Raw genomic sequence first — 26,870 nt, forward strand, 5'->3', positions numbered from 1 at the left:
CCTTGAAAAAGAACTAAAGATCCTTGACTGTGCTTAATGACTACATTGTTATTATTTAGTCTCCTTTGACTGTTTTCCTTTTTTTCTGCATTTCTCACTTCTCTGATTAAACTTATTGACTGAAGTTTTCACAGACAAAAAGCAGGCAGAGGTCATGGTAAGGGGGCAAACACCATAAGGTCTTGCTCCATTTCAGTAAGCGCCTATAATCAAAGGAAAGCTTCTCATTTTAAAATCAGATTTATTAGTAAAAGAGTAGATCAAAATGGACTTTAGGAATTTTTTCATTGTTTTTCCTTCCTATGAAGAGTAGCCTAATGTAAGTTTTCTTTGTGATTCTAGAATATATTTGTGAAATATTAATATTTACAGCATACTTTCACTTAGACCACTGAAAACAGTTCTTGAAGTGTATCATAATATTTTATCAAAATTATTTATGTGGTAAATAACTAATGCATAAATTAAATAAAATATGCTTTTTGTTTTCCTCTGGATCATATGAGCAAATAAAAAATTCACATTTTATAAAGTTCATGCCAATGCCCTCTTTAGAAAGAACAATCATTTAAAACCTTAACAATATTATTAACTCCAAAAATAAGCGAACTTTCATAATTTTTTTAAAAATTTCATGTGGAGTACTAGGAGTAAATTGAGGAAAGTCCATTACTTTGACTTCATTTGAATAACACTGTAAAATATCTAGCTCTTTTTGTTTTGGTTTCAAATAACTCTATGCCAGTTGTTTGTTAACTCTGATACATAAAATGTTAACTTCTTTTTATAAAGAAACTTATACTGGAGTATGCAAGGATATTTTATCTGGTTCACTGTGAGTTCAAAAAACATATTTTCTACTACTTTTAGTAACATAAAATTAGTGTCAATAATGATGATCTAGTAACATAAAATTAGTATCAATAATGATGATCTTGTTCTTTCTGTAAAAACTCTCATGAGATATATAATTATGTCAAGATTTAGCACACAAAAAAATATGAATAGAACTCTAGGCTACCTGATTCTTAAGATATCTAATTACCATATGCACTTCTTTTAAAGTCTCAGATATCCATCAGTGTAGAAGAGTGGGAAGACACCAAAGATGCTAAAGAGCAAGGTCACCACCGAAGTAACCACCGCAACTCCACATCCAGCGACCAGTCGGACCACCCGCTGCTGAGGAGGAAGAGCATGCAATGGGCCCGCAGGCTGAGCAGGAAAGGCCCCAAACATTCCAGTAGAACCGCGGAGAAAATGACCCAGCAGCGCCTGAACCTCTACAGGAGGTCAGAAAGACAAGAGCTTGCTGAACTTGTGAAAAATAGAATGAAACACTTGGGTCTTTCTACAGTGGGATATGGTATGCTCTTTACAAGTATTGTATGATATGGGCTTGTGATTTCTTTCCCTTAGTTGGAACAGAGTCGGCTCTAACTTAGTAATTTAAGAATCACCTTTTTGTTTCACAGGTCAGTTAGAAGAGACTAGTGACACATCTAACCTATTAGAGACAATTATGAACATGATATTAAAAAGAGAGGATTGAAAAATTTAAATATTTGCTCAGGTCTCTAGGCACCATGTTGAACTCATTACAAGAATTACCTTAACTTTAATTTTCACAAAAAACTCTTCCATTTTAGAGATAAGGAAACTAAATAACTTGCTAATTAGCTTGTTAATAGCCTGACTGAGGTTTATATCCAGTTCTGTCTGGCTCCAAAGCCTGTTTTACACTCATACACACAAAATGCATCTCAATTTAGAAGCCTGGGATAAAATAAATTTGTGGCAATTCTAAGTGACTAAATGGATAAGCTACAAATGAATGAAAATGTTTCTATAAAATGTTTTTATAGTTAGTTGTGATCCAGAAACACAGAGTCTTCAAAAGCTTTAATCTGAAACTCAAATGATGCTTGATCTCATAGTGCAGGTATGTCTCTATGACTGTTATGCTCTTACATTGATACATAATTGTAATATAGATATGTTGCATATTTGTTTAGTTGCTCAGTCATGACTGACTCTTTTGCAACTCCATGGTCTGTAGCCCTCCAGGCTCCTCTGTCCATGGGGTTTTCCGTGGACAAGAATACTGGAGTGGGTTGCCATTTCCTATTCCAGGGTATCTTCCCAACCCGGGATCAAACCCACATCTCCTGCACTGGCAGATGGATTCTTTACCCTTGAGCCACCAGGGAAGCCCCAAGCTCTATATTAGACACCTCTAAAAAATAAAGATTATGAAAAGAAGATTTGGAATCTAACATCTCAGGGACCTCTGAACTTCTCCACTTATTTTTAATTCACAATAATTTATCCATTCAACAGATTTTATTAGGTTGCCTTCTGAGTTCCAGGTACTGGGAATAAAACAATGACCTATTCAGACAAGACCTCTGCATTTATGGAATTTATATTCTAGTGTCAGCCAGTAGATTTGTTGTACTATGTAATTCTTCAAGGCTATTTTCGTATTTGTGAAAATGAAATAATAATCCCTATGTCACCGGTTTGACCTGAAGGACAAATGGGATAATGAATAATAATGTGCTTAGCCGAGAACTGGCATTCAGCTCATCCACCCATGTACTGTATGTCTAAGAACAGCATGTCTATCTGTGCTTTATACATGAAAATGGTATGTTGTTTTGTTTTGTTTTGTTTTTTGCCCACTTCAACAAACAAACTGCACCTTTGGGAGTGATGTTGTCTTCACTGAGAATACATGCTATGAAATAATTATTGTTTTGCATGTTTGCTTTTTTTTTTTTCCTTTAAGCTTTGTATTGCCAACCAATTTACACATTTTATGACACATAGAAATCCAGTAACTGGATGCTGATTGCATGAACAAGCAGAGTGCTTACAGGGTCTCAGATATAAACTATTTCCTTGGGTCACCCAACCCTAGTGTACACTTGAGTCAGTGCTTTAACTTGTGACTTTTGATTCCATATCTTTTTGTGTCTCTGCTGGACCACTTATTTTTCCTACATTACTGTCAGTATTTTGTAGCACTTTACAGATTTGAAATGTGTTTAAGTGCTTTGTAATAATTCATGATGACTGATTTAACCATTAGTCTTAATCTACTATGCCCTAAGTAAGTCTGGCCTGATTCAAGAGCATGAGCAGATTTCTTTTGATATATTAGATATGAGACAGAAAGGACAGGAAAAGGGAAAGTCGCAGGATGACTTTTGAGGGCTCTAGCTTGGGCAAGTAGTTCATAATCCTGACATTCACTGAACTTAGAAGAAGAATACTTGTGGTGAAGATAATAGATTTAATTTGAGTGCCTGGAAGACTTCATATGGATAATTAGCCATAAGAAGCAAGATTTCTGCTGAATGGTGTTCAAGAAAAAGAAATGAGATGTGTTTATAGACTTTGACGTCATCAGCCTATAGATTTTAAAGTAAGGTGATAGACGGCTTCCTTGGTGGCTCAGAGGTAAAGAATCAGCCTGCGATGCAGGAGATGTGGGTTCAATGGCTGGATCAGAAACATCCCCTGGAGGAGGGCTTGGCAACCCACTCCAGTATTCTTGCCTGGAGAATCCCATGGACAGAGGAGCCTAGCAGGCTACAATCCATAAGGTCGCAAAGAGTCAGACACAACTGAGGCGACTTAGCATGTGTGCACACAAGGTGATAGAAGTTGGTGGAATAACCCCAGATGAAAGACTATAGGAGAACTCTAGGAAATACTCACGTTTCTGGAATGATGAGGGAGGAAGTATTTAAAAAAGAAAAACAAGAGGCTGAAGTGTCTAGAACTGAATTACCCAAAATATGTAGCATAGTACAATATTATGCTATCTATTGGTTATGTGATCTATCATTACACTGATCTTTTATATCTTTTGAAGGCAGCTGAGGCCTTGGGTAGTCAGAGGCTGGTCACTTCCAGTCATGAGAAATTTTGTCTTCTACCCCAATGTGATATAAAATTGTATTTCCTATGTGCTTTGTGATATAAAAACTTGAAATTTTGGAGTAGAGAAGGAATCAGTAATATTGCAGAAAGTACAGTGATATGTCCTTGCTGACCTCGGTTAAGTGTCAGTCAGATAGCATGTGTGAAAAGCAGATCCGAGGGACCCCCAAGATAATAGAATTTTAGTCTTCTGTCTATTGCCTCAAAATCTATCGCTTGCATTGCCAAAGTATCATGGCAAAAGATGCAGGTTGAAATGTCAGTCATTTTGTTCACATTCCACCCTGCAGGAAGGATGGTAAGGCCAGAGAAGAAAGGATTATCTCCTCAGTTAAAAAACAGTACCAAGTAGCTGCATACACCATTTCCAGTATGTCCCACTGGCAAGCTGTATGCTTTGTTTTCAGTGGCCTAAATCTAATATTGCAGAAAACAAAACAAATGGCTATTGAGAGACACTTATCAGTCTCTGCCAGAATGGTTATGTTATTTATGAAATTTTATTCTGAAGGAGAGGTGGGAAATATGGAAGTAGCTGGATGAGGAAGTGGACAGGGAAGAGGGATTGTTTTATTTTTTATGAGCAGAGAGGTATAAGCATATTTGATTAGTAAGATTAAGCTACCAGTGGAGAAGTTGAAAGAAAACACAGGAAAAAGAACGCACCCTGGAGCCCTTGCTTAGATACTTGGAAGTGAAGAAAAGACGAGTGTTTTATTTTATTTTTTTTTTGTATTATAAGTTTTTATTTATTTTTTTTTCATTTATTTTTATTAGTTGGAGGCTAATTACTTTACAATATTGTAGTGGGTTTTGTCATACATTGACATGAATCAGCCATGGAGTTACATGTACTCCCCATCCCAATCCCCCCTCCCACCTCCCTCTCCACCCGATTCCTCTGGGTCTTCCCAGTGCACCAGGCCTGAGCACTTGTCTCATGTATCCCACCTGGGCTGGTGATCTGTTTCACTATAGATAATATACATGCTGTTCTCTCGAAACATCCCACCCTCGCCTTCTCCCACAGAGTCCAAAAGTCTGTTTTGTACATCTGTGTCTCGTTTTCTGTTTTGCATATAGGGTTCTTGTTACCATCTTTCTAAATTCCATACATATGTGTTAGTATGCTGTAATGTTCTTTATCTATCTGGCTTACTTCACTCTGTATAATGGGCTCCAGTTTCATCCATCTCATTAGAACTGATTCAAATGAATTCTTTTTAACGGCTGAGTAATATTCCATGGTGTATATGTACCACAGCTTCCTTATCCATTCATCTGCTGATGGGCATCTAGGTTGCTTCCATGTCCTGGCAATTATAAACAGTGCTGCGATGAACATTGGGGTGCATGTGTCTCTTTCAGATCTGGTTTCCTCAGTGTGTATGCCCAGGAGTGGGATTGCTGGGTCATATGGCAGTTCTATTTCCAGTTTTTTAAGAAATCTCCACACTGTTCTCCCTAGCGGCTGTACTAGTTTGCATTCCCACCAACAGTGTAAGATGGTTCCCTTTTCTCCACACCCTCTCCAGCATTTATTGCTTGTAGACTTTTGGATAGCAGCCATCCTGACTGGCGTGTAATGGTACCTCATGGAGGTTTTGATTTGCATTTCTCTGATAATGAGTGATGTTGAGCATCTTTTCATGTGTTTGTTAGCCATCTGTATGCCTTCTTTGGAGAAGTGTCTGTCTAGTTCTCAAATAATTTCACAATTTGTATGGAAATACAAAAAACCTCGAATAGCCAAAGTAATCTTGAGAAAGAAGAATGGAACTGGAGGAATCAACCTGCCTGACTTCAGACTATACTACAAAGCCACAGTCATCAAGATAGTATGGTACTGGCACAAAGACAGATATATAGATCAATGGAACAGAATAGAAAGCCCAGAGATAAATCCATGAACCTTTGGACACCTTATCTTCGACAAAGGAGGCAAGGATATACAATGGAAAAAAGACAACCTCTTTAACAAGTGGTGCTGGGAAAGCTGGTCAACCACTTGTAAAAGAATGAAACTAGAACACTTTCTAACACCATACACAAAAATAAACTCAAAATGGATTAAAGATCTAAATGTAAGAACAGAAACTATAAAACTCCTAGAGGAGAACATAGGCAAAACACTCTCCAACATGAATCATAGCAGGATCCTCTATGACCCACCTCCCAGAATATTGGAAATAAAAGCAAAACTAAACAAACGGGACCTAATGAAACTTAAAAGCTTTTGCACAACAAAGGAAACTATAACTAAGGTGAAAAGACAGCCCTCAGATTGGGAGAAAATAATAGCAAATGAAGCAACAGACAAAGGATTAATCTCAAAAATATACAAGCAACTCCTGAAGCTCAATTCCAGAAAAATAAATGACCCAGTCAAAAAATGGGCCAAAGACGAGTGTTTTAAAATGCGTAAACTTGTAGGTGCTTGTCAGGAAGCTGAGTAATGTTTTGCACGATAGTAAGAGGTAAGGTCCTTTGCTGAGAGTGATGGCAAGAGTAAAGGTGAGTGGTTAAAAATAAGCCAGCATGTTTGAAGTTTCAGGGAAGGGTGTCCTTTCTGTGCCAGACTGAGCTTCTTGTCTTATTCTTCATTTAAAAATTTTAATATAGAATATTTCAGACATGAATAAATGTAGAAAGATTAGTATAGTTAACCTTGATGTTGTTTAGCTGCTAAGTCATGTCCTACTCTTTTGTGACCCCATGGACTGTAGCCTACCAGGCCCCTCTGTCTATGGCATTTTTCAGGTAAGAACACTGGAGTGGGTAGCCATTTCCTTCTCCAGGGTTCTTCCCAAGCCAGCGATCAAACCCGTGTCTCCTGCATTGCGGGTGGATTACTTACCACTGAGCCACCAAGTAAGCCCTAAGGAACCTGGATGTACTCATTTTTCAACTCCAATAATTATTAGATCGATAATTATCAGATATTGTTCCATGTATGTGCCCAGTAATTTCCTTCACATCTCATATTAATTTCAGATAAATTTCAGACCCATATATTTCAATATATACGTCTATTGCTTAAGTGCTAAATTAAAAAACATAGCCATGTACAATTTTCACACTTAAAAGCAATTTTAATATCATCAAGTATTCACTTAGTGTTCAAATTTCCAGTGATCTCACAAATGTCATGATTTTTTACACTTTTTATCTAAATCAGGATCAATTAAGGTCCATTCATGGAGATGGGTGACAAGTTTGTTAAGTCATTTTTAAGTTTCCCCCATCTTGTATTTTTCTTACTCAGTCTATTTCTTGAAGAAACTCACACTGTTGGTTTCCTAGACTCTGAATCTCCAGGCTAAATTGGTCCATTCTATCCCCTGCTTTTTCTTTTTTAAACTATTTTGTTACTATTATGAATTCCTAGATATAAATGTATTTTATGTTTTTATCTGCATGTTATTAATTATTCATCAGTTTTAAATTTGACCAGTGGAAGCCTCTTCAGATAGCTTCCTGAGTCCTTTGTCATGATGTCAACCATATGTGATAGACTTGCCTTGCTCTCTGTAGGACTAAATGCTCTCCACCTAAAATTAAGTCATTTCTCCCAGGATCACTCAAAATGTTAATCAAATTTTAGAGATATTCATTTTGCTGCATTTGTCACTTTTTCTAAGTTTATTGGGGAGAGCTAAAAGATTAGGCAGACGATAGATAGGAAGACAGATAAACAGTTTCACCTGTTCATCAAGATATTTGCAATTAAAATGCAGGCCACTGGGTTTTTATTTAAGTTTTTCTGTCCTGTAGCTGTACTTTCTGCTATGCCAAGGTTAATGCTCATCAACCACAATAGAAATGATGGAATTATAAAATTCATATTATTTTTTCACAATTTACATAAAACAGTCTCAGAATAATAATGCAGTGCTACTCTTAATACTATGATTGCCAAAGCATGAATTTTTAATGCACTCCTTATAGACTAGCCCAGCAGGAATGTTTAGTAAAATAATTACAAGTCTTGGAAAGGTTCTCCTTGCTGTAGTTATACCATCAGTTGGATATCAAGTTAGACTCATTTCTGTTTTCAGGATTTAAGAATTTCTTTTCCTAAAATTTGACTTTGTTCTTTTAGTGATATAAACTTTGTGCACAATTCAAAGCTGAATATTTAATACAAGTTATATTAAAAAAATTTAACATCACTCCCCATCACTTCTACACAATCTCCTTTCCTCATGAGTAACTTTTTTTAACTTTCTGGTATATTCTTCCATTTTTAAATACAAACTTTAAAATGTAGCTGGCAGCATGTTCCTTTCTCTTTTTCCCACATTGCGTCTTCTGCTTAATGGTATATCCTGGAGATCATTGATTTAGTAGAATATAGAAATAGTTTTTATTTGTCTTTGCCACTGTCTAGTGCTTCATTGTATAGAGGCATAATAGTCTATTAAACTAGTCCTTTATGCCTTTTCTAATTATGAAGACTCTTGCAATGAATAGGCATATGCATATGTCTTTTTGTATTTTTTCCCAGTATACTTTTGGGATGGATATCTAAAAGTAAGATTATTGGATTAGAGATTAAACGTATATAATTTTGCTATTAGACAAATTTTCATCCTTAAATGTGTTTAATTTTGCATTTCTACCAGCAAAGTATGAAAGACTATTTTCCCAAAATCTTGCCAGCAGAAAGTCATTAGACTTTTATGTATTTTGCCATTCTAATAGATTATTTAAGTGGTATCTCAGTGTGCCTTCTTATCATAATGAGATATAGCATCTTTTCATGTGATTAAGAGTCATTTTCAGTGAATTGTTTTCATTTATAGCCAATTTTATAGATTTGTTTTTGTTTTTAATGATTTAGAGGGGGCTTTCCAGGTGGCGCAGTGGTTAAAGAATCAACCTGCCAATTCAGGAGACACAAGAGACGCAGGTTCCATCGCTGGATCAGGGAGATCCCCTGGAATAGGAGATAGCAACCCACTCCAGTTTCTTGCCTGGGAAATCCCATGGACAGAGTAACCTCGTAGGCCACCATCCATGGAGTCGTGAAGTGCAGGACACAACTGAGCGACTGAGCACTCACACACACACACACACACACACTCACACACACACACACACACACACACACACACACACACACACATACATTGGGCAAATTAGAACTGTGGCTATTAATTGCGGGTGTTTCTTCCTCAGCCGAGTTTTTTCCTATATTTCTGTTATTTAGTATTTTAATCTAAGTTTTATATTGTTTCCATTATTATTGATCTATTCTGAGTAACAGGGACACTTTCTCTCCTCCAATTTAAAGCGGAATGCTTCCATGTTTTTCATTACTTATTTGGCTTCACCTTTTGCATTCAAATATATGATCTATTTGGAACTTATCCTGGTATATTTGGTAGGCAAGGGAACGCATTTTTGTATTTTCTAAGATAATTTTCTACATTGAGTTATATGATGTGCTGTCCTGTGCATAGTCGCTCAGTTGTGTCTGACTCTTTGTGACCCCGTGGGCTGTAGCCCACCAGGCTCCTCTGTCTGTGGGGATTCTCCAGGCGAGAATACTGGAGTGGGTTGCCATGCCCTTCTCCAGGGGATCTTCCTGACCCAGGGATAGAACCCAGGTCTCCCACATTGCTGGTGAATTCTTTACAGTCTGATCCATCAGGAATGCCCTTAGTTATGTGATACCATTTAAAATGCACACCCCATTCCATCGATTTTTAGATCCTGCTTTGAGCAGATCAACAAATTCATACATGTTATTGTGTCTATTTCTAGACTTTCTATTGTGTTACACAGTGGTGTGTCTGTCTGTTCAGACAAAACCACCCACTGTTTTAATTGCAGTCTTTATAGTGTATTTTAATATCCGGTAAGGGCTAGGGACATTTCACTCTTCTTTGTCAGTATTTGCCTAACTATATTTAGAAATTTCTTCTTCTGAATTAATTTTATAAATAACTTGTTTGTTTCAGATGAAAAGAAAGGATTATTTCCTTCTACTTTTAGTCCTCCTTCTTCCTAGTTCTTTCAAATCCAAATTCTACCATCTAAACCCCCTCTCCTAATCTATTATATCTATCCCTTTCTTTTCTCTTAGTTCCTCTTCTAAGGAAATCCGGCCTCCTTTCCTTAACCCTAAAACAAACACATGTCCACATACGGGTGCGCACACACTCCTTACTCCTCAATTTATCTTTTGTGTTTTCTTTTATCTACTAATTACATTTCATGTCTTTGTATCATCACCTCACGTTTACTCTCAGTTCACTTCTTCTCTGCCCCTTTGCTGAGACAGTATCGGACAGGAAGGATTCTTACTTTCCTTCATCTGTCTTCAGCAGTATCCTTTCCCAGATCTTTCTCTTTCTGAAAAATTATCACACTTGCAGATCAAAGCTGCCTTATAAATGATACATTAGAAAAGTTATTTTTATATTGTTTAAAGAAAAACTTAATTATATCTCAAATAATAGGAAACCATAAAGAAACACTGAAAAATGCTTAAAAGCTAAAATGTCACTAAATTGCTAATTTTTGACAAGTAACCTTGCTTCCTGAAGGCACAGATTACCTCTCACTTATTATTATTTTTTTTTATCATATTCAATTCCAAAAGAAAGGTAATTCTTTAAAGCCAGAGGATACATTTTTAGTATTTCCTGATATAGCCTGTCTCTACAGGTTAGGTTGAAATAATGTAAATGCTTGTGCATGTTGTTGTCTAAGATAAACATATACCTATCCTTCAAAGGACATTAGTTAGCTTACAGGTATATAATCTCTCACTTGTACTTTTAAAATCCAAAATTTCTGGAGACCGAATTTTTAAGTAGGTTCAACACCAAAACTTGTTTAAACACAGAAGTTGCTCCAAACTGCTTGAAACTATTTGGATATTTTCAGATTTATTGTGAATGTTCATATGTTTGCTGCAGAAATATGAACCTTGCTGCTTCAGACCCAACTGAGACTATTACATGAAATACATTATGTCCCCTATATTACTTTCTAAATCTAAAAAATTTACTAGTGGAACACATCTGGCCTCAAGGGTTTGGGAGATAGAATGAGAACCTGCATGTCTTGAGAAATTAACTAATGTAATGACCTACAAATTCTGCTTGTCTTTTATTGAATTTTTTGGGAAACTATCTTCAATATAATTTTAAAAACTTACCTCAAAGTTCATGGCATTATATACTAACTGGCCATATGTCTTTGGACAAGTCACTGTCTCCCTGAACATCATGTTTTCAACCAACAAATAAGGTTATCAGGTTTTCCCAAAGAGATGTGATATAAAATAATAGAATGCAAGGGGCAAAAGATTCTTCAATCTATAAGCTGCACTGTAGATATACATATACAATCATTATTTTGTGTTAATAACTGGCATCATTCTTGAATGATTTATTTGGCTCTCATACTCACTATAATTATTCTTAATAACTATTGACATATTCTTAACTGTTAGTATGACACACATTTTAAATATTTGATATTTATATTATATGTTATATATAGTTATATATTGCATATATTATATATTGTATATATTATATAAATGTATTTGCCATTATAAATTGGCAAGTAAGTGTTCCTGGTATGACTAGTGCTGCAGGGTCTGATTTTGACATGGATCCCTTTGTTTCATAGTGTTAGTAGACATGGGAACATCAATGGGGGAAAAAAAGAAATCCTCTTAAGTGACAGAGGTAACTACTAGTTAGATGTGGCTTTCATTACATCCATCAGGAAGCCTTAGTTTCTTGGTTAAGTAAGTTTATAATTTGCCTGAAATAATTGACAGATTAACCAGGAGCTGGTTTTACAGTTAACATGGTGACTTTAATTCTTAGTCATTCTTTTATGGGAGAGAAACAAGCAAAGTTAATAAGACAGGATTGTTACCCCCACCCACACCTAAGGTGTATATTGTGGTGGTGGTAGCAGTAATAGTAATAATAATATCATCAACTTCTATTTTCAGACTCTTATAAATCATTGATCATTTTCATGTGTTTTAATTAAAAACTCCCCCAAATTCTAATCAATAGGTCAAGTACATTTCCTAGTAAAAGGTTATAAATTCGTCCTGAAACACAATACCAAAGAGGGAAAGGCACCAAAGTTAGGTAATTCTCTAAAATATTGTACAACATTTAGCACATAGGAGGAATAATGTAAGTATCTGAGATCACTATAATGACTTCAATAGTAATTTATTATTTCAAAAGAAACTTGACTGATACTGAATTTTTACTGTTTTTTGAAATATATCATTTACCATTTCCCAGTATGAATAAAATAGTATTGATATGTACAGTCAGTATACTGCCAGTATAGATTTCCAGAAAATAGATGATTTTATGTTATTCTGTATTTCCAGAACTGACCCATTCTCACAAGGAGGCAGACACAGGAGGATAAAACCATGGGTTTTATGTTAATCTCATTCTGTATGTGGGATGTTAATAGAAAGAAACAAACTCAGCAGTTTCCTTAACAGATAAAGTAATGAAGTTTTCAGAAGAGGTAACTGCTGAGCTGATAATGATTTATGGTAAACACAATTATTTCTTCAATGAATTTCCATATCTCCCTAAAGTAAAACTGTAAAGTTTTGTTTCATGGAGTTGTATCATAACCTTCCCAGAACATTAATTTCTCAATGATGTCAATATTTTTATATAATTTAACTCCACAGTTAACTTAATTGCACTTAATAATACATGTATTTTATCCTTACACCTGGAAATCAAATATTGTGCTTTGGCATATGTCTAAGAAAAATGTGGACATTTGAGTAAAATACAATATTTTTGTCATTGAGAAAAAATTTAATTAGTTGAGCATTTTATTTTCAACATTTTATGAGTTCAGCATTTTATTATGAGTTTGTATAAATAGTCAATGAGAGCAAAAATGAGCTTTCTAAATGCATTGAAACAAGAAGTTTCCAATTATGATGACTGCTTATAGCCTCGATTTAAATAACTAGAAAAAACATAAACCAATAGTGTACAGGTGTTGGAAAAAATCAGCATATGACTTTGTTACCCGAGAAAAGGTTAACAAATGATTTAGGCCTTTTACAGGCTGGAAGTCATGTAAATGGACTGCAAACAAGAAAATATGACCAGTACCAATAGAAAAAAAATCAGTCAACAGAAACAGATTCAGAAAATATGAATATTGAGGTAGTTATTGTAATACAGTATGATCTATATGTTCAAGGTGGTAGAGGAAAACAGAATGATAAGGAGAAAAATTGAAGACATGAAGCTCATATAGGTTAGAATTTGTAATACTTTACTTTCCCATATTTTGCTTGGAAAAATATATACTTTCCAAGTAAAATGTATATTGCATGGGATTTACATAAAAATAGGTACTGCAGAATAAAAACATCAATGAACATAAAGCCATAGCAATAGATTATCCAAAATGCAGAATAGAGAAGAAAAGAAAAAGGTAAAAGCCTTGAAAAAGTGGTGCTAGCTACTTGTGCTATAATATTGAGTAATTTCATAATTGGAGTAACGGGAGGAAGAGAAGGGATATTTGAAGAAATAATGATCAACATTTTTGTCCAAATTTGGTGGGAACTCTATTCAAGATCTCAGAAGCTCAGTGAAGCCCAAGCAATATAAATATAACAAATAATGCCAAGACACAATATAAAAAAATTTCTGGAAGTCATTGATAAAATGCCTCTAAAAGAGTAGAAGGAAAAAGACATTTCATGAGGAAGAGACAAATATAAGGACAATAGAGACCTTCATGTCAGAAACTTCTCAAACCAAATCACAACTGAGAAACTTGGTTCAAGTACTGAAAAATATAGTCTACCTAATATAGTATACATAGTAAAAATATCTTTCTGAACTAAAAGCATAAGTACAGGTTTAAAAAACAAAAGCTGAGAAAATTTGTCAACAACAGCTCTGCAGTATGAAAGAAATTGTTAAAAGAAATTCTTAAGATAGAAGAAAAAAATGCCAGGTTGAACTCTAGATCTAAACAAAATAAGTAAGCATATGGGCAAATGTAAAAGATACATTTCTATTTTAAAAACTTTGTTCAAAAATAATTTACCATTTATGACAAACATTGTAAGGTTTATAATACATATATAGAAAAAAAAGTATGGCAGTAATAAGTAATAAGGAAGAAATAGAATAAGTAGGTTTGTTAAGCGTTTCCCAGTTGGTGATGTTGGTAAAGAACCTACGTGGCAATGCAGGAGACATAAGAGATATGGGTTCAATCCCTGGTTGGGGAAGATCCCCTGAAAGAGCACATGCACCCCACTCCAGTACATTTGCCTGGAGAATCCCATGGACAGAGGAGCCTGAAGGCTACAGTTCATAAGGTTGCAAAGAGTCAGACATGACTGAAGTGACTTAGCACACACGCAAGTTTGTTAAAATACATGTAAAGTGATGTGCTATTTAAGAGTAGACACTGAAAAATTAAAGCTGTGTATTTTAAGCCCTAGAGCAAGGGACAGCAAATGGTAGCATGCCAGTTTTTGGAAAAAATAAAAGCAGTCATTCTTACTGATTTTTGCATTTTCTATGGCTGCTTCCACTTTCCAGTTGAAAAAGTTTAAGTATAGCAGAGCTCATATGGCCTGAAAATTCTGAAATATTAACTATTTGGTTCTTTAAAAAACAATTGCCAACCAATGACCTAGAGATACTACAAAAAAAAAAAAAAAGAAAAGAAAAGAAAATCAAAGAGATATAACTAATAACCAATATTGCAAATAAAATGGAATGATTATAAGAAGAACTGTGTAAAACCTCTATTAATCCAAAGAAGGCAGAGAAAAAAGAAAGAGGCGCAAAGAACATCTGGAACAAGTGAAATACAACTGCAAGATGGTAGATTTCAATCCTACTATATTGATACTTGATACCAGGGAAGCCTGTTGTGCTGCAGTCCACAGGGTGTTAAAGAATTGGGCGGGACAGCAACAATATTAATATTTATATTACATATAAATGAGTTAAACATTTCAATTAAGAGTTAGAAGTCATCAGATGGGATTAAAAGAAGCAATACCCAGCTTTATGTTGTCTAAAAGAAACATTTAAAATGTAAAGAAAGAAATAGATTAAAAGTAAAAGCATATAATTATATTTTATGTAATCATAATTCTAAAGAAAACTTGAATGACTGCATTAATGTTAAAGTAGATCCAGGCAACAGCTTGGATACCCAACAAAAAGATTTCACAAAGGGGAAAAAAACCTTACAGAAACACACTGTAAGATCCTAGCTGAGTGAATGTTTCTAGAAATCAGTGATTCTAAGGATGGGGCATGAGAGGAAGGAATTAACTGCAAAAGGTCAGAAAGGAACTTTTTGTCATTATAGAAATATTCTATGTCATAATTATGATAGAGGTTGCACTATGCTATGCAGTGTCAAAATTCACTGCATGTGCATTTGGAATTAGTGAATTTCAACAGAATATTTATGAATATCCTAAGATAAATGATATGCTTAAAATCATGTAGAAAGTTTAGAGCTGACTTGTCGTAGGTGAATCTGTAGACTTGGCCTGTCTTGTTCATCATTGTCTCCAGATTTAGGATTATTTATGACTAATCATACCTGAAAGTGAAAGTGAAAGTCGCTCAGTCGTGTCTCTTTGCGACCCCATGGGCTGTTGCCCACCAGGCTCCTTTGTCCGTGGAATTCTCCAGGCAAGAATACTGGCGTGGGTAGCCATTTCCTTCTCTGGGAGATCTTCCCAACCCTGGAACTGAACCCAAGTTTCCCACATTGCAGGCAGATTCTTAACCATCTGAGCCACCAGGGAAGCACAATCATGCCTCATTAACATTATTAAATGACAAAACTGGAGAACAAAATAACAAAAATCATGTGACAAATTATGATCATCAACTAATGATAAAAATGCCTCCGGTAAGTCATTTAGGGGTACTAGAGGATAGCAGCAAAATTGAAAACAATACTTATTTTTAAATCAGATAATATGTTCAATACATTTTTCTTCAATCTCAGATATTACTTCAGGTGAAGTCCCTTTAAGCTTAAAGTAGTATGCATGCTCAGTTGCTAAGTTATGTCTGACTCTTTGTGACCCCATGGACTGGACTGTAGTCCGCCAAGCTCTTCTGTCCAAGGCAAGAATACTGGAGTGGGTTGCCATTCCCTCCCCTACGGGATCTTCCCGACTGTCTCCTGCGTGGGCAGACGGCTTCCTTACCGCTGAACCACCTGGGAAGCTCTTAAAGTAGTATATTCAAACTATTAAAATGAAAATAAATAAGGTTTTTCCAAAATCTTTTGGAATTTGTACAGAAATGTATTTATTTTACTTTTCCACATTATCAACTAGATGGTAGTTGAAAGCCAAATGAGGTGGAGATTTTCTTTCTTTTTTTTTTTTTCTGTTTTAGTCCCATTTTAATTTTTTTTTTCCATCTATTCTTATTAGTTGGAGGCTAATTACTTTACAATATTGTAGTGGTTTTTGTCATACAGTTCTAATGAGATGGATGAAACTGGAGCCCATCATACAGAGTGAAGTAAGCCAGAAAGAAAAACACCAATACAGTATATTAACGCATATATATGGAATTTAGAAAGATGGTAACGATAACCCTATATGCAAAACAGAAAAAGAGGTGGAGATTTTCTAATGACCTGTTACGTTTCAGGGTATCATGCTTCAGTCTCTAGGATGCACTATTAACTGCAAGTATTTTGTTTAGCCTATGTGGAAATTCGTACAAAAGGAGACATTTTTCAAAAAGAATACATATGTCAAAATTGCTTTCTGTATAAAAAAAGGATCCTGGTAATCTCCTGCCAGTACAATATGTTTTGAGGTGAAAACAAACCTTATTTGAAGTAAGCTTGTCATATACTCAATGGAATTCCAAGCTCCAGCTTTTTGAATTAGGGGTAACCACACACCCCCAGGTATGAGACTGGAAGATTTAGCAAAAAGAATTATAGGCTGCCTAGTTAAATTTGAATTTCAGATAAACGATAAATGATTTTTAGTATAAGCATGTAACATTCAATATTTGGTATATAAATATGCTTAAACTTGTTAATTTTTAGTCTGAATTTCAGATTTCACAGGGCATTCTCTTTTTGCCTGGCAATCTTATCCCCATGGCAGGATGCAATTCCTTGTGTCTGCCCTGGGGCTATACAACTGAATATATTCCTTTATTTGAATATTAATTTGATAACCTTATGATTATAATAATTTTACTGGCAAACTTACTGGAGGCTTCAATTACACTGCAGTTTAACTTCCTTGTAAGATGGGGATTTTTATTTATAGACTTAAAAATGTCACATCTGCATATCAACTTGAAAGATCATAACTGAAAATACTATCTTTCACAGTCCAGTGACAGGTTTCTAGTTAGAAGCACATTGTGGTGGATACTATTTTGTGAAAATAATATATATTTTCCAGTGTCGAAAATTATTAGAATCATCTATATTGGCCTAAAATTATCTTTAATTTTATGCAGTTATCTTCATGTTGATGTATCTCTATTGGTATGAAATATAGTTTTAGATTTTTGGATCAAACTGGAAAATTTAATACCACTTTTAGGAGCCAAGCTTATCTTAACTGAAGGAGCTAGAGAGGACTATGGCTCTCAAGCAGGCTTTTAAACAGTGTCCTTCCAGCTTAAAGACTTTACTCTTGGGAGGATTAATATTTACCGAGTATGTGTCCTTGAGCCTCTGTATTTACACCTTCTCGTAGCCTTGGAAACTAAAAAACCTCAATCCCAAAGCTGTTTTCTTTTCCTTTCCAATGCCAAGTCAACTCTCCAAACTTGAAGTCTGATGATGTCTCCAGAATGAATTGACAAAACTTAAAGGGCACAGGTGTTTATTTTTAGAATATGAATTGTTTTAGAGAAAAAGCAAATGATCCAGTGGTACACTTCCCTTGAAACTTACAGTTAAATCTGATCCACAGGACTCTGCATTCTTCCAGAATACTACCATGTTTTATATCAGACATATTATGTAAGGAAGTCAAATGTACTTAGGGTTTTCATGCTATTTAGATACATATCTGTTGTGTTTTTTAAAACACAATGTCATTAGATGATTTTTTTCACAGTATTTTCCATATGAATGTTCCTGACTGGGATGGCCATCTATAAGCACGATTTTTTATAATTATTAAAGCATAGAAAAATCAAGTAAACATCCTGTCTAGCCATTTCTGTAATAAAAATACTTTTTTAGACTTATAAAAAGTACTAGCATAATAGCTTACAAGGTAGCTTATAATTGTGGTTGCTGTGAACAGAATTAGATACTTTATTTTTTAACATCTGTTGGAACAAAAAATGAGTACCTGTCAGATATTTCCAGTGGCAGTAATTTGAAAATAGTCAAAGTTATATAAACACTCATGCTGTGGGCAAAACTATAGCAAGTTATTATTGACAGCTATGTGGTTTGAAGGTAAGATGCTCTGCAATAATTCCCATAATTTTCTGTAAGTGGTATAACTAACTTGGCATTTATTTATCTTCTAGATGAAATGAATGATCATCAAAATACCCTCTCCTACATCCTGATAAACCCATCTCCAGACACCAGACTGGAGCTGAATGATGTTGTGTAAGTTGGTGTATTTCACATCGAGCCTGTATTTTCAGAAAACCACAAATTTATTTATTTTTATATTTTTATTTCCCCATAATAGCACCATATTGTTCTTGTGATATAAATACTTAGAAAATCAAAGTCTAATTTTGGTGTTCAATAAACAAATGCATTTTGTGCACTGCATTGTGTATTGCTGTGTGTCATACTATACAAAAGCATCATAGGATGGTAGAGGTATAGAAGACAGCTTGAATTTTGTTTTCAATATATACATTTAGACAAATGATAGAAAATCTGTGGAATAAAAAGAAGAAAGAAGTTCAAAGGAAAACCTAAAATATCCCACACTAGCTAATTCTAAATCCCTTAGACTTTCTCAAAACCAAGGTAAAATTGGTCAAAATCTTTATTAGGAAAGGGTCTATGGTAGTAATTCATATTATGCATGTTCGTAAAAGTGTTAAAGTGCTGCTTTAAAAGTGTGGTCTATATATCATGACTTTGTCACATGACTTAAACATGGTTTAAATGAGATAGTGTTTTTCTAAATTCAGGAAAGAAGGCATTGTTGTGAGTTATTCTGATTATAAAGATGGAGGACTTAAACTAGACTCTTAGGGTTGATAGGATTTGTGTAGGTGGAGAGGAGAGAACATTCCAGAACAGGGAGATGGCTTGAGAAAATGCACTACCTGGGCATTGCATAATGTGTGCCAGCGGGCAGTACTACAGAGCCTAGTGTGACCAGAGTAAAAGCTTTGTGTTGTTAGAATTTGCATTGTTAATAACTAGTTAAACATGATGTTCAGTTCAGTTCAGTCACTCAGTTGTGTCCAACTCTTTGCAATCCCATGGACTGCAGCACGCCAGGCTTCCCTGTCCATCACTAACTGCTGGAACCTACTCAAACTCATGTCCATTGAGTCCGTGATGCCATCCAACCATCTCAACCTCTGTCATCCACTTCTCTTTCTGCCTTCAATCTTTTCCAACATCAGGGTCTTTTCAAATGAGTCAGTTCTTTGCAGTATTGGAAACATATTAAACCTGACTTTGGAAGGACCTTAGATTAGAAAACAAAGAATTTATGCTCAATCTTCTAGTAATAAGAGCACTTGGATATATGAGCAAGAAAGTAACAAAAATTAGAAAAGTCATTTTGACAGCTGTTGATGTAAGCCTAGGAGTAAGCCAGTGGTGATGATGAATTCATAGAGCACTTTAAATTAGATGAAAATATCTTATTTGTGATGTACTTGGCTTTCAACTGCCCATTCTCGAGGCTGCACTTTGTATATAATTAAAATATGATAAATCTGCTGTTTTACTTGTGTCTGTATTTACACATATGTTTCCTCCTTTGACCCATAAAATCAGGCAATTTTTATTATTTATACAGTCTGCCCTTGTAGTCCCAACTTTTGTATGCCTCTCCTTCAAAGTTTCAATTATACATATATATTTTTAAATTAATCATACCTTATTTTTATTTCATAACAAATCATAAGTTTTTTGAGACTAATATGATTATTTTTCATGATTATTTTTCATGAAATGGTAAGATCATGTTAACCTTTTGAATATATGTCCTTTAATTTGGACATATTTATGAATATCTTCCTTTTGGTCTTTAAGAGAAGTATGAGTCTTCATTATAGTTCCCACTTTTAAGTTAGTTCCTGCATTTATTTGTGTAACTCCTAACATTATTACAAAGTGATGAAATACTCATTGCATTTGTATCTGAACAAGAAATTTTAGGAGCTCTGTTACATGTATTCACTTTCCACCTCTCACTTCCAAGTGCTCATGGCTTCCCACTGCCTCTAGAACAGGAATGGAAACTTATCCTGAAGCTGAAAGTCCTTCGTTAGCATCTTTCTAGGTTCTTTCATGAATTCATCTCCTGTCCTTTCCTGATCTAACCAGTCCTCTGAAGTCAAACTCATTTTCTGAACATGCCAAGGTCATCCTTGGGATGGAACTTTTTTCTCAGTCCCATTTCCACTCCACTTCTACCTGGAGAGACATCAACCTAAACCCCTCAATAAAACATTCCCTCATTGTCTGTTGTTCTTTTCATCTTTCTGTGGTGTTTGGAATTTCTTTTTCATCCTTTTTTCTGCTTCATAAATTAAATTCTCTGCAGGGGTCAGAGAGTGTGGCTTTTCATATCCCCAGATCCTAGCTTGTAGTCTAGAGAAGCTCAAGACACTCATATCATTAGGCAGTCTGAAGTAAACCATGCTTCTTGAAACAAGTTCTAACATGGAAATGTGTGAGTTTGGCAGATGAACACTTACCTACTTATTAATAGAGTGAATTAAGGATAATTTTTTGTCCAATTGCTTAATATAGCATAGCCTGAATTTTAGGTCAATTCATTTAAAATGTTATTTATGCATAATGTTCTTCATGGCATTTCTGAAATCATTAATTTTTTTAGAGTCACAGAATATTTAAATTAAAAGACTATAGAAATAATTTGATCAAATTATTAATAGTTATGAATGATAAAACTAAGAACAATCAAGTGATAGAATCATGGCTAGTATTTAGGTCTCCTTGATAGAAAAATAGCCAAAGTAAAGAATAATAAATTGATATATTTAAAATGGATGACCAACAAGGACCTATTGTATAGCACATGGAACTCTGCTCAATGTTATATGGCAGCCTCGGTGGCAGCTGGGTTTGGGGAGAATAGATATATGTATACGTATGACTGAGTCCCTTTGTTGTTCACTTGAGACTATTAAAACATTGTTAATCGACTATACAACAATACAAAATAAAAAGTTAAAAAAAAAGAAGAATAGATCAACAAAATACTAGAATAAAATATAAATGTTTGATAAGGTGAATGTGGTGATGGAGTGCAACTGAACGACAATGATTCATCATTCATTCATATTCATCTTCACAACGTTTTTAGGTATAGAATTAATACCAGCCCTGCAAAATGTTACAGACCAAATAAACAGCAAGTCCTTCCACCATTAGAGAGACATATATGGAGACAAGTTTTGATAACCATTAACACTAAACAAATAAACTTGAAGTAACAATCTAAAGTGTCAGGGTGGATGAGCTTTGCCTTTAGTTGTTACTGCAGTCATTTACTTTGTTTTCTTTTATTAGATACTTAATCCGACCGGATCCACTGGCTTACCTACCCAACAGTGAACCCAGTCGAAAAAACAGCATCTGCAACACCATGATTCAGGACTCCCGAGAGGAAACTCAGCTTTGATAAAAAGAAAATAATAAACTGGTTTTTGTTTTTTTTTTTCCCTCCAAGGATGTTGCTTGAAACAACTTTAGATCTTAGGAAAGAAAAAGCATTGCTGGCATGAAATAAACTAGATTGGAATATATCCACTTCTTTCATATTAAAAAAAAAAAATCTATTCTCCTGGAAGTATAGAGTATTTTGAAACTTGAAGTACTGCTTGTTGGTACTCCTCCTATTAATATTTGAAAGACATCAATGGAATGGTTTTGAAAATCTAAGTCAAAACACAAATTTAAACCTGATGTTTCTTTGTTTGTCAATGATGCAAACTGTAGAAGCCAATTTTTTTAAAAAAGTATTGAGGCTTTATGAAAGTAAACTAGAAATCTATATTTGGTGCATCCCAATGGACATAGAAGATGATTGCTCCTCCTAAAATTAAATGTGTCCTATTCCATTGCTTTTCCATAAAAACAGCTCATCATACTGTGTCTAGTCTTCTCTACACAGATAAACACATTCACGTGGCTGACTTCTGTGTAAGAATCATAGTTTGCTTTAGAATATGAATCCCTCAGTCATTTTAACCTTTTTGTTGCCTTTTCATATGATATGATATCCATTTTAGAATTTGCCATGATGATAGCATGTTTTATTACTCTGAAGAAATCAAAACAAAAATAAATATTGACTATATGAAATTTTCCCTAACTTTATGTTTGACACACATTGTATGCCAAGAAAAGTATAAAAGCAAATACTTATTGTTCTCCTAACATATTGTTCTCCTAAGAGAATACCTAACATAGGGAAAATACTTGAAACACATTTGTCGACTTAAATTTACTCCAAGAATTGAAACTGAAATATTAAGTAATGATTTTCATTAAAATCTTGAGCTTTAACAATTTTTATATATCTATATAGTATATTTCATTAGAAGGATACTTCAAAAGAAGCATAATTATGCTTTTTATAGAATACAAAGAATTTCAAAACATTAGAAGTCCTCCTTTATGCCTTTAGCATTGAAGTAATCATACTCAAAAAAATGCAATATCAAAATTTTTATCTAATTTAACTGTACTTTGACATTCTACAGAAAACATACAAATAAAAATAGGTAGCTTGGGGGAATTCCCTGGTGGTCTAGTGGTTAGGCCTCTGTGCTTTCACTGCCAAGGGCCTGGGTTCTATTTCTGGTCAGAGAACTAAGATACTGCAGGCCGTGTGGTGTGGCCAAAAAGCAAAGGTAGTTTTTGCCATTTAAATTTAATGCAGACCACACAGAATTTGACTGTCATAAAAAAAAAAGTTCACCCTTGGTCACTCCAGTGCTCTTACCTGTATTGCATTAGTCCCCTTCAGAAACAGGTTGAAAAACACAAGGTAATTGGAATGTGCTGTCATTCCCATGAAAGAGATACTGACAAATTTTAAAAGATATTTTTGTTCCAAATTTTTTTTCTGAATTTTGCTTTGAATTTTAATTCAACATAAAGTAGAACATTTAAAAACTAGAAAGAGATGTGGCATCATTTCTTTACACAAAAAGCAGGTAAATTAAAAAGAAAACAGGATTAAAGGTAACAAATAAAATCTAATATTCCTTCATAATTCTGTGAATATAAAATATAAAGTATAAAATGTGAAACTATAGATTACAGCTACTGTATAATTTGGCTTTGAGTATATGAAATGCCTATTGTTGTTTTTGTTTAGTAGTTTACATTACTCTCATTTTAGAACAACATGAACACCAAGAATTTCCCTTAAAATAGGGAGACCCTATATTTAATTCTCTTTAACCGAACAAGGAAATAGAAACACAGCTTAAAACAAAGATGGTATGCTTGTACATGTGTATATGTTATAAACACAGGTGAAATATATTTAACAAGCATATTCACATAGAAATTTTTCAAACTGAAGGCAGAATTGAATTAATATATGTAATGGAGAACAACAATAAATTTAATGAACTTGTTTCATATTTCCACACTGAAATTTAAGTATGATGTTTCTTTGAGTTGCCATGTCTTTACCTATTACAGTTGTGTTTAGGAATAAATGTAAGGTCTTATGAAATCTTCTATTTCCTCCAATATCTCAAATCGAGTATTTTTGCATTATGACAGTTGCCAAGACTAGGATTTTACGCTATGTAGGACCTGACTATATTTCCTATGAAAATAAAAAAAAATTGTTTCATAAATTTTAAAATAATTATTTTTGACTATGAACATTAGTCCAAATTTAATATTTAACACAATTCAGATCAGCTTGCTATAATGATGATAGTTTATTAGTCTTTCTGTTATTTAAAAAATAAAAACACACTTATAAAAGCCTTTTAACAAATGGTTGCCTTTTTAAATTACTTACACTTGCACATGAAAATAAATATTAAGTCAATATTAGTTCTTGTAACCCTATGGGATTTGGTTCTGTTTATTGTCTATGTACCATTTTGCTACTAGTTACATTGCTTTAAAATAAATAATAAAATTATTTCTGATGATGAAAACATTTACTTTGGCAAAACTTGAGTTATGTAGACAAATTATATTTTCTTTGGCCACAATTGCATTTTTACCTGTCACTTTAATATTTCAAAACCAATATAAACATGAAGGTGGTATCACTGAAAAAGTTAGTGATAAATAACAGTCATTCAATTACTTAAGGAAAGAAGGACAGGGAAGCCAGAGAGACAGAAGAAGAAGTGAGCAAAGGGAAGGGAGGGAAAAGTAGAAAGGGAAAGAGACAGAGAGAAAAAGAAGGCAAAAAAAAAAAGGATAGGAAAAAAATAAAAAAGAAACACCAATGTAGGTATCAGAAGAGAAAAAAAAAAAATTCTTTTAATAACTAGAGAATAATGTCTAAAAAAAGTAATTTAAAGGCTTACAGAAAACCAACTTTAAATGCAAAGCTAGACTTTTGGTCAGGGAAATGGAGTAGAAACTTTTCTCCCCATTACTCCTAAGTGCAGCTGAAAACCCTAGACATGAAACTGAGGAGGACCCTCTGGGCCTTCCCAGGGACAGACACACCATCCCCCATGTTCTAGGAAAATAGTCAAGCAAGACAAAGTAGTATTAACTTAGCCAAAAAACAGAATCAAGGACACTTAGTTCCTCAAGAGCTCTTAGTCATATTCTGAGCCATACCTTGGAGTTGTTTTGCAGATACTGCAACCCCCAAAAGGGAAGAAGTTGACTACATGCTGACCACCAGCACATAGACCCCAGACCAGTGGAAACCAGAAAATTGATACTTGAGATTCCTAAAAAACCATCCTGTTACCTCACCCTCAACCAACCAGAAGGATGTACATAAGCTAATTGCATATGACTCTCTCCTTTTCCTTGCCTTTAAAAACCCTTCCTTGAAAGCCACTGACAAGTTTGGGTTTATTGAACACTTGCTGACTGTTCTCCTTACTTGGTGCCTGGCAATAAAGACTGTACTTTCCTTCACCACTGCCTGGTGTCCATAGATGGCTTTGCTCTGCCTCAAGCAAGCAGACCTAAGTTGGGTTGAATGACAAATACTACATATGAATCCAGCATAAGAAGGCTAAAGAGAAGAAGGAAGATGTACTAGGGAACTAGGGCTTGAGGAGCAACATGGTGATGAGTTCTCTGGGTTTTCTTTTTGCCTCCAATTGCTTTGGATATTTGGAAATACCAATGTGCATGCATGCTCAGTCGTGTGTGACTCTTTGTGACCACACAGACTGTAGCCAGCCAGGCTTCTCTACCCATGGGATTTCCAAAGCAAGACTATTGGAGTGAGTTTCCATTTCCTCCTCCCTGGATTGGGGATCTTCCCAATCCAGGGACCAAATCTGCATCTCCTGAATCTCCTGCATTGGCAAGTGGATTCTTTACCACTGTTCCACCTGGGAAGCCTGGGAAATGTTAGTAAGAACAGCAAAACAAAGAAAAGCCTGCTCTTTTCTTCTACAGGACCAAACTTGCAGCACATGCAACTGTCACAGCACCAGACTCCTGATGACCCTGCAGTGTGAGTGGCTTGTTCACAGAATGTCTCCTAAAATATATGGTGGTCAACACATCCAATGGCCAGGAGATTCCTTTAGCACCCCCAGGATGGTTGTGTAATCAAGTGCCTCCAGTGGTACGCTCCCCCTTGAAGACTGTCCTGAGATGTTCAGCAAAGGAGTACCATAGAATTTTCTGCAATTCTGTGAAACATAGCGATGCCAACAGTCTGGTTTCAGTCCTGGGGTCTCTTCCTGGATGCTCAATCTCAGCTCTTAAGATAACGCATGCTCCTTATATCTCTTATTGCTATATTATTTTCAAGTCCTCTTTACTTAGCACTAATCAATCTGTCGTTACTCCAAGGTTCTGATACAGTTAAAGTTTATCTGTAATGTTCTTTGTCCAAATCACTGTGTAGTTCTTCAGATTAGATCCTGGCTGAGAATAATACATAAGTCTCCATCTGAATAAATTTGAGATAATGGTGATATCAAATTCCAAGGCCTGGAATTTGAAGGACAGATTTTGGGAAAAATCAGCCAATTAAATAATACCTGCTGGGATATTTTTAAGATAGACAACACTTACTCTGTGGAGCACTAGACAACTATTATTTCATTTTGATCTCTGATCATTTTATAGGATTGTTCTCCAGTCTATGTTATTTGAAGGAACAGGTCAGCTTTAACTGTGGTGGATCAATACGAGATTATACCAAATGGTTCGGAAAAAAAAATTATTTGGCTTGTAATTAAAGATTATATACTATCTTAGTACTCAATAAAATTTCATTCTACTGTTTATATCTATTAATAAAAATGTTGCAATAGAGTTAAAATATCTGTCTTCTTAAGTAATAGCAGAAATCTAAGAAATTGCACTATAATTTAGTCACATTTCAAAGAAATACAGAATTGTACTCACAGACACATTTTTTCTTTTTCTATCCATACAAATAGGTTTAATTTCATGCACTAACAGACTAGATAGTTTTGCACTTTAAAATTAAATACAATTCCAAAAGGAAAAGTTCCTGAATTTAC

At 34.7% G+C, this 26,870-nt stretch overlaps 1 protein-coding gene across 4 annotated transcripts in view; it reads left to right on the forward strand.

Moving 5' to 3' along the window:
- Positions 1-24,338, forward strand: part of KCNT2 (potassium sodium-activated channel subfamily T member 2) — a 429,544-nt gene extending 405,206 nt beyond the window's left edge. For all 4 annotated transcript variants that reach the window (XM_043924233.1, XM_043924236.1, XM_043924234.1 and 1 more), the window contains 3 exons: positions 1,066-1,366; positions 18,510-18,594; positions 21,724-24,338. In XM_043924233.1, the coding sequence (XP_043780168.1) occupies positions 1,066-1,366; positions 18,510-18,594; positions 21,724-21,835 (498 nt within the window). In that variant the 3' untranslated portion in view covers positions 21,836-24,338. The remainder of the gene's footprint in view (positions 1-1,065; positions 1,367-18,509; positions 18,595-21,723) is intronic.
- The last annotated feature ends 2,532 nt before the right edge of the window (positions 24,339-26,870 follow it).

Source organism: Cervus elaphus, chromosome 14, assembly GCF_910594005.1.
Source record: "Cervus elaphus chromosome 14, mCerEla1.1, whole genome shotgun sequence".
NCBI lineage: Eukaryota > Metazoa > Chordata > Mammalia > Artiodactyla > Cervidae > Cervus > Cervus elaphus.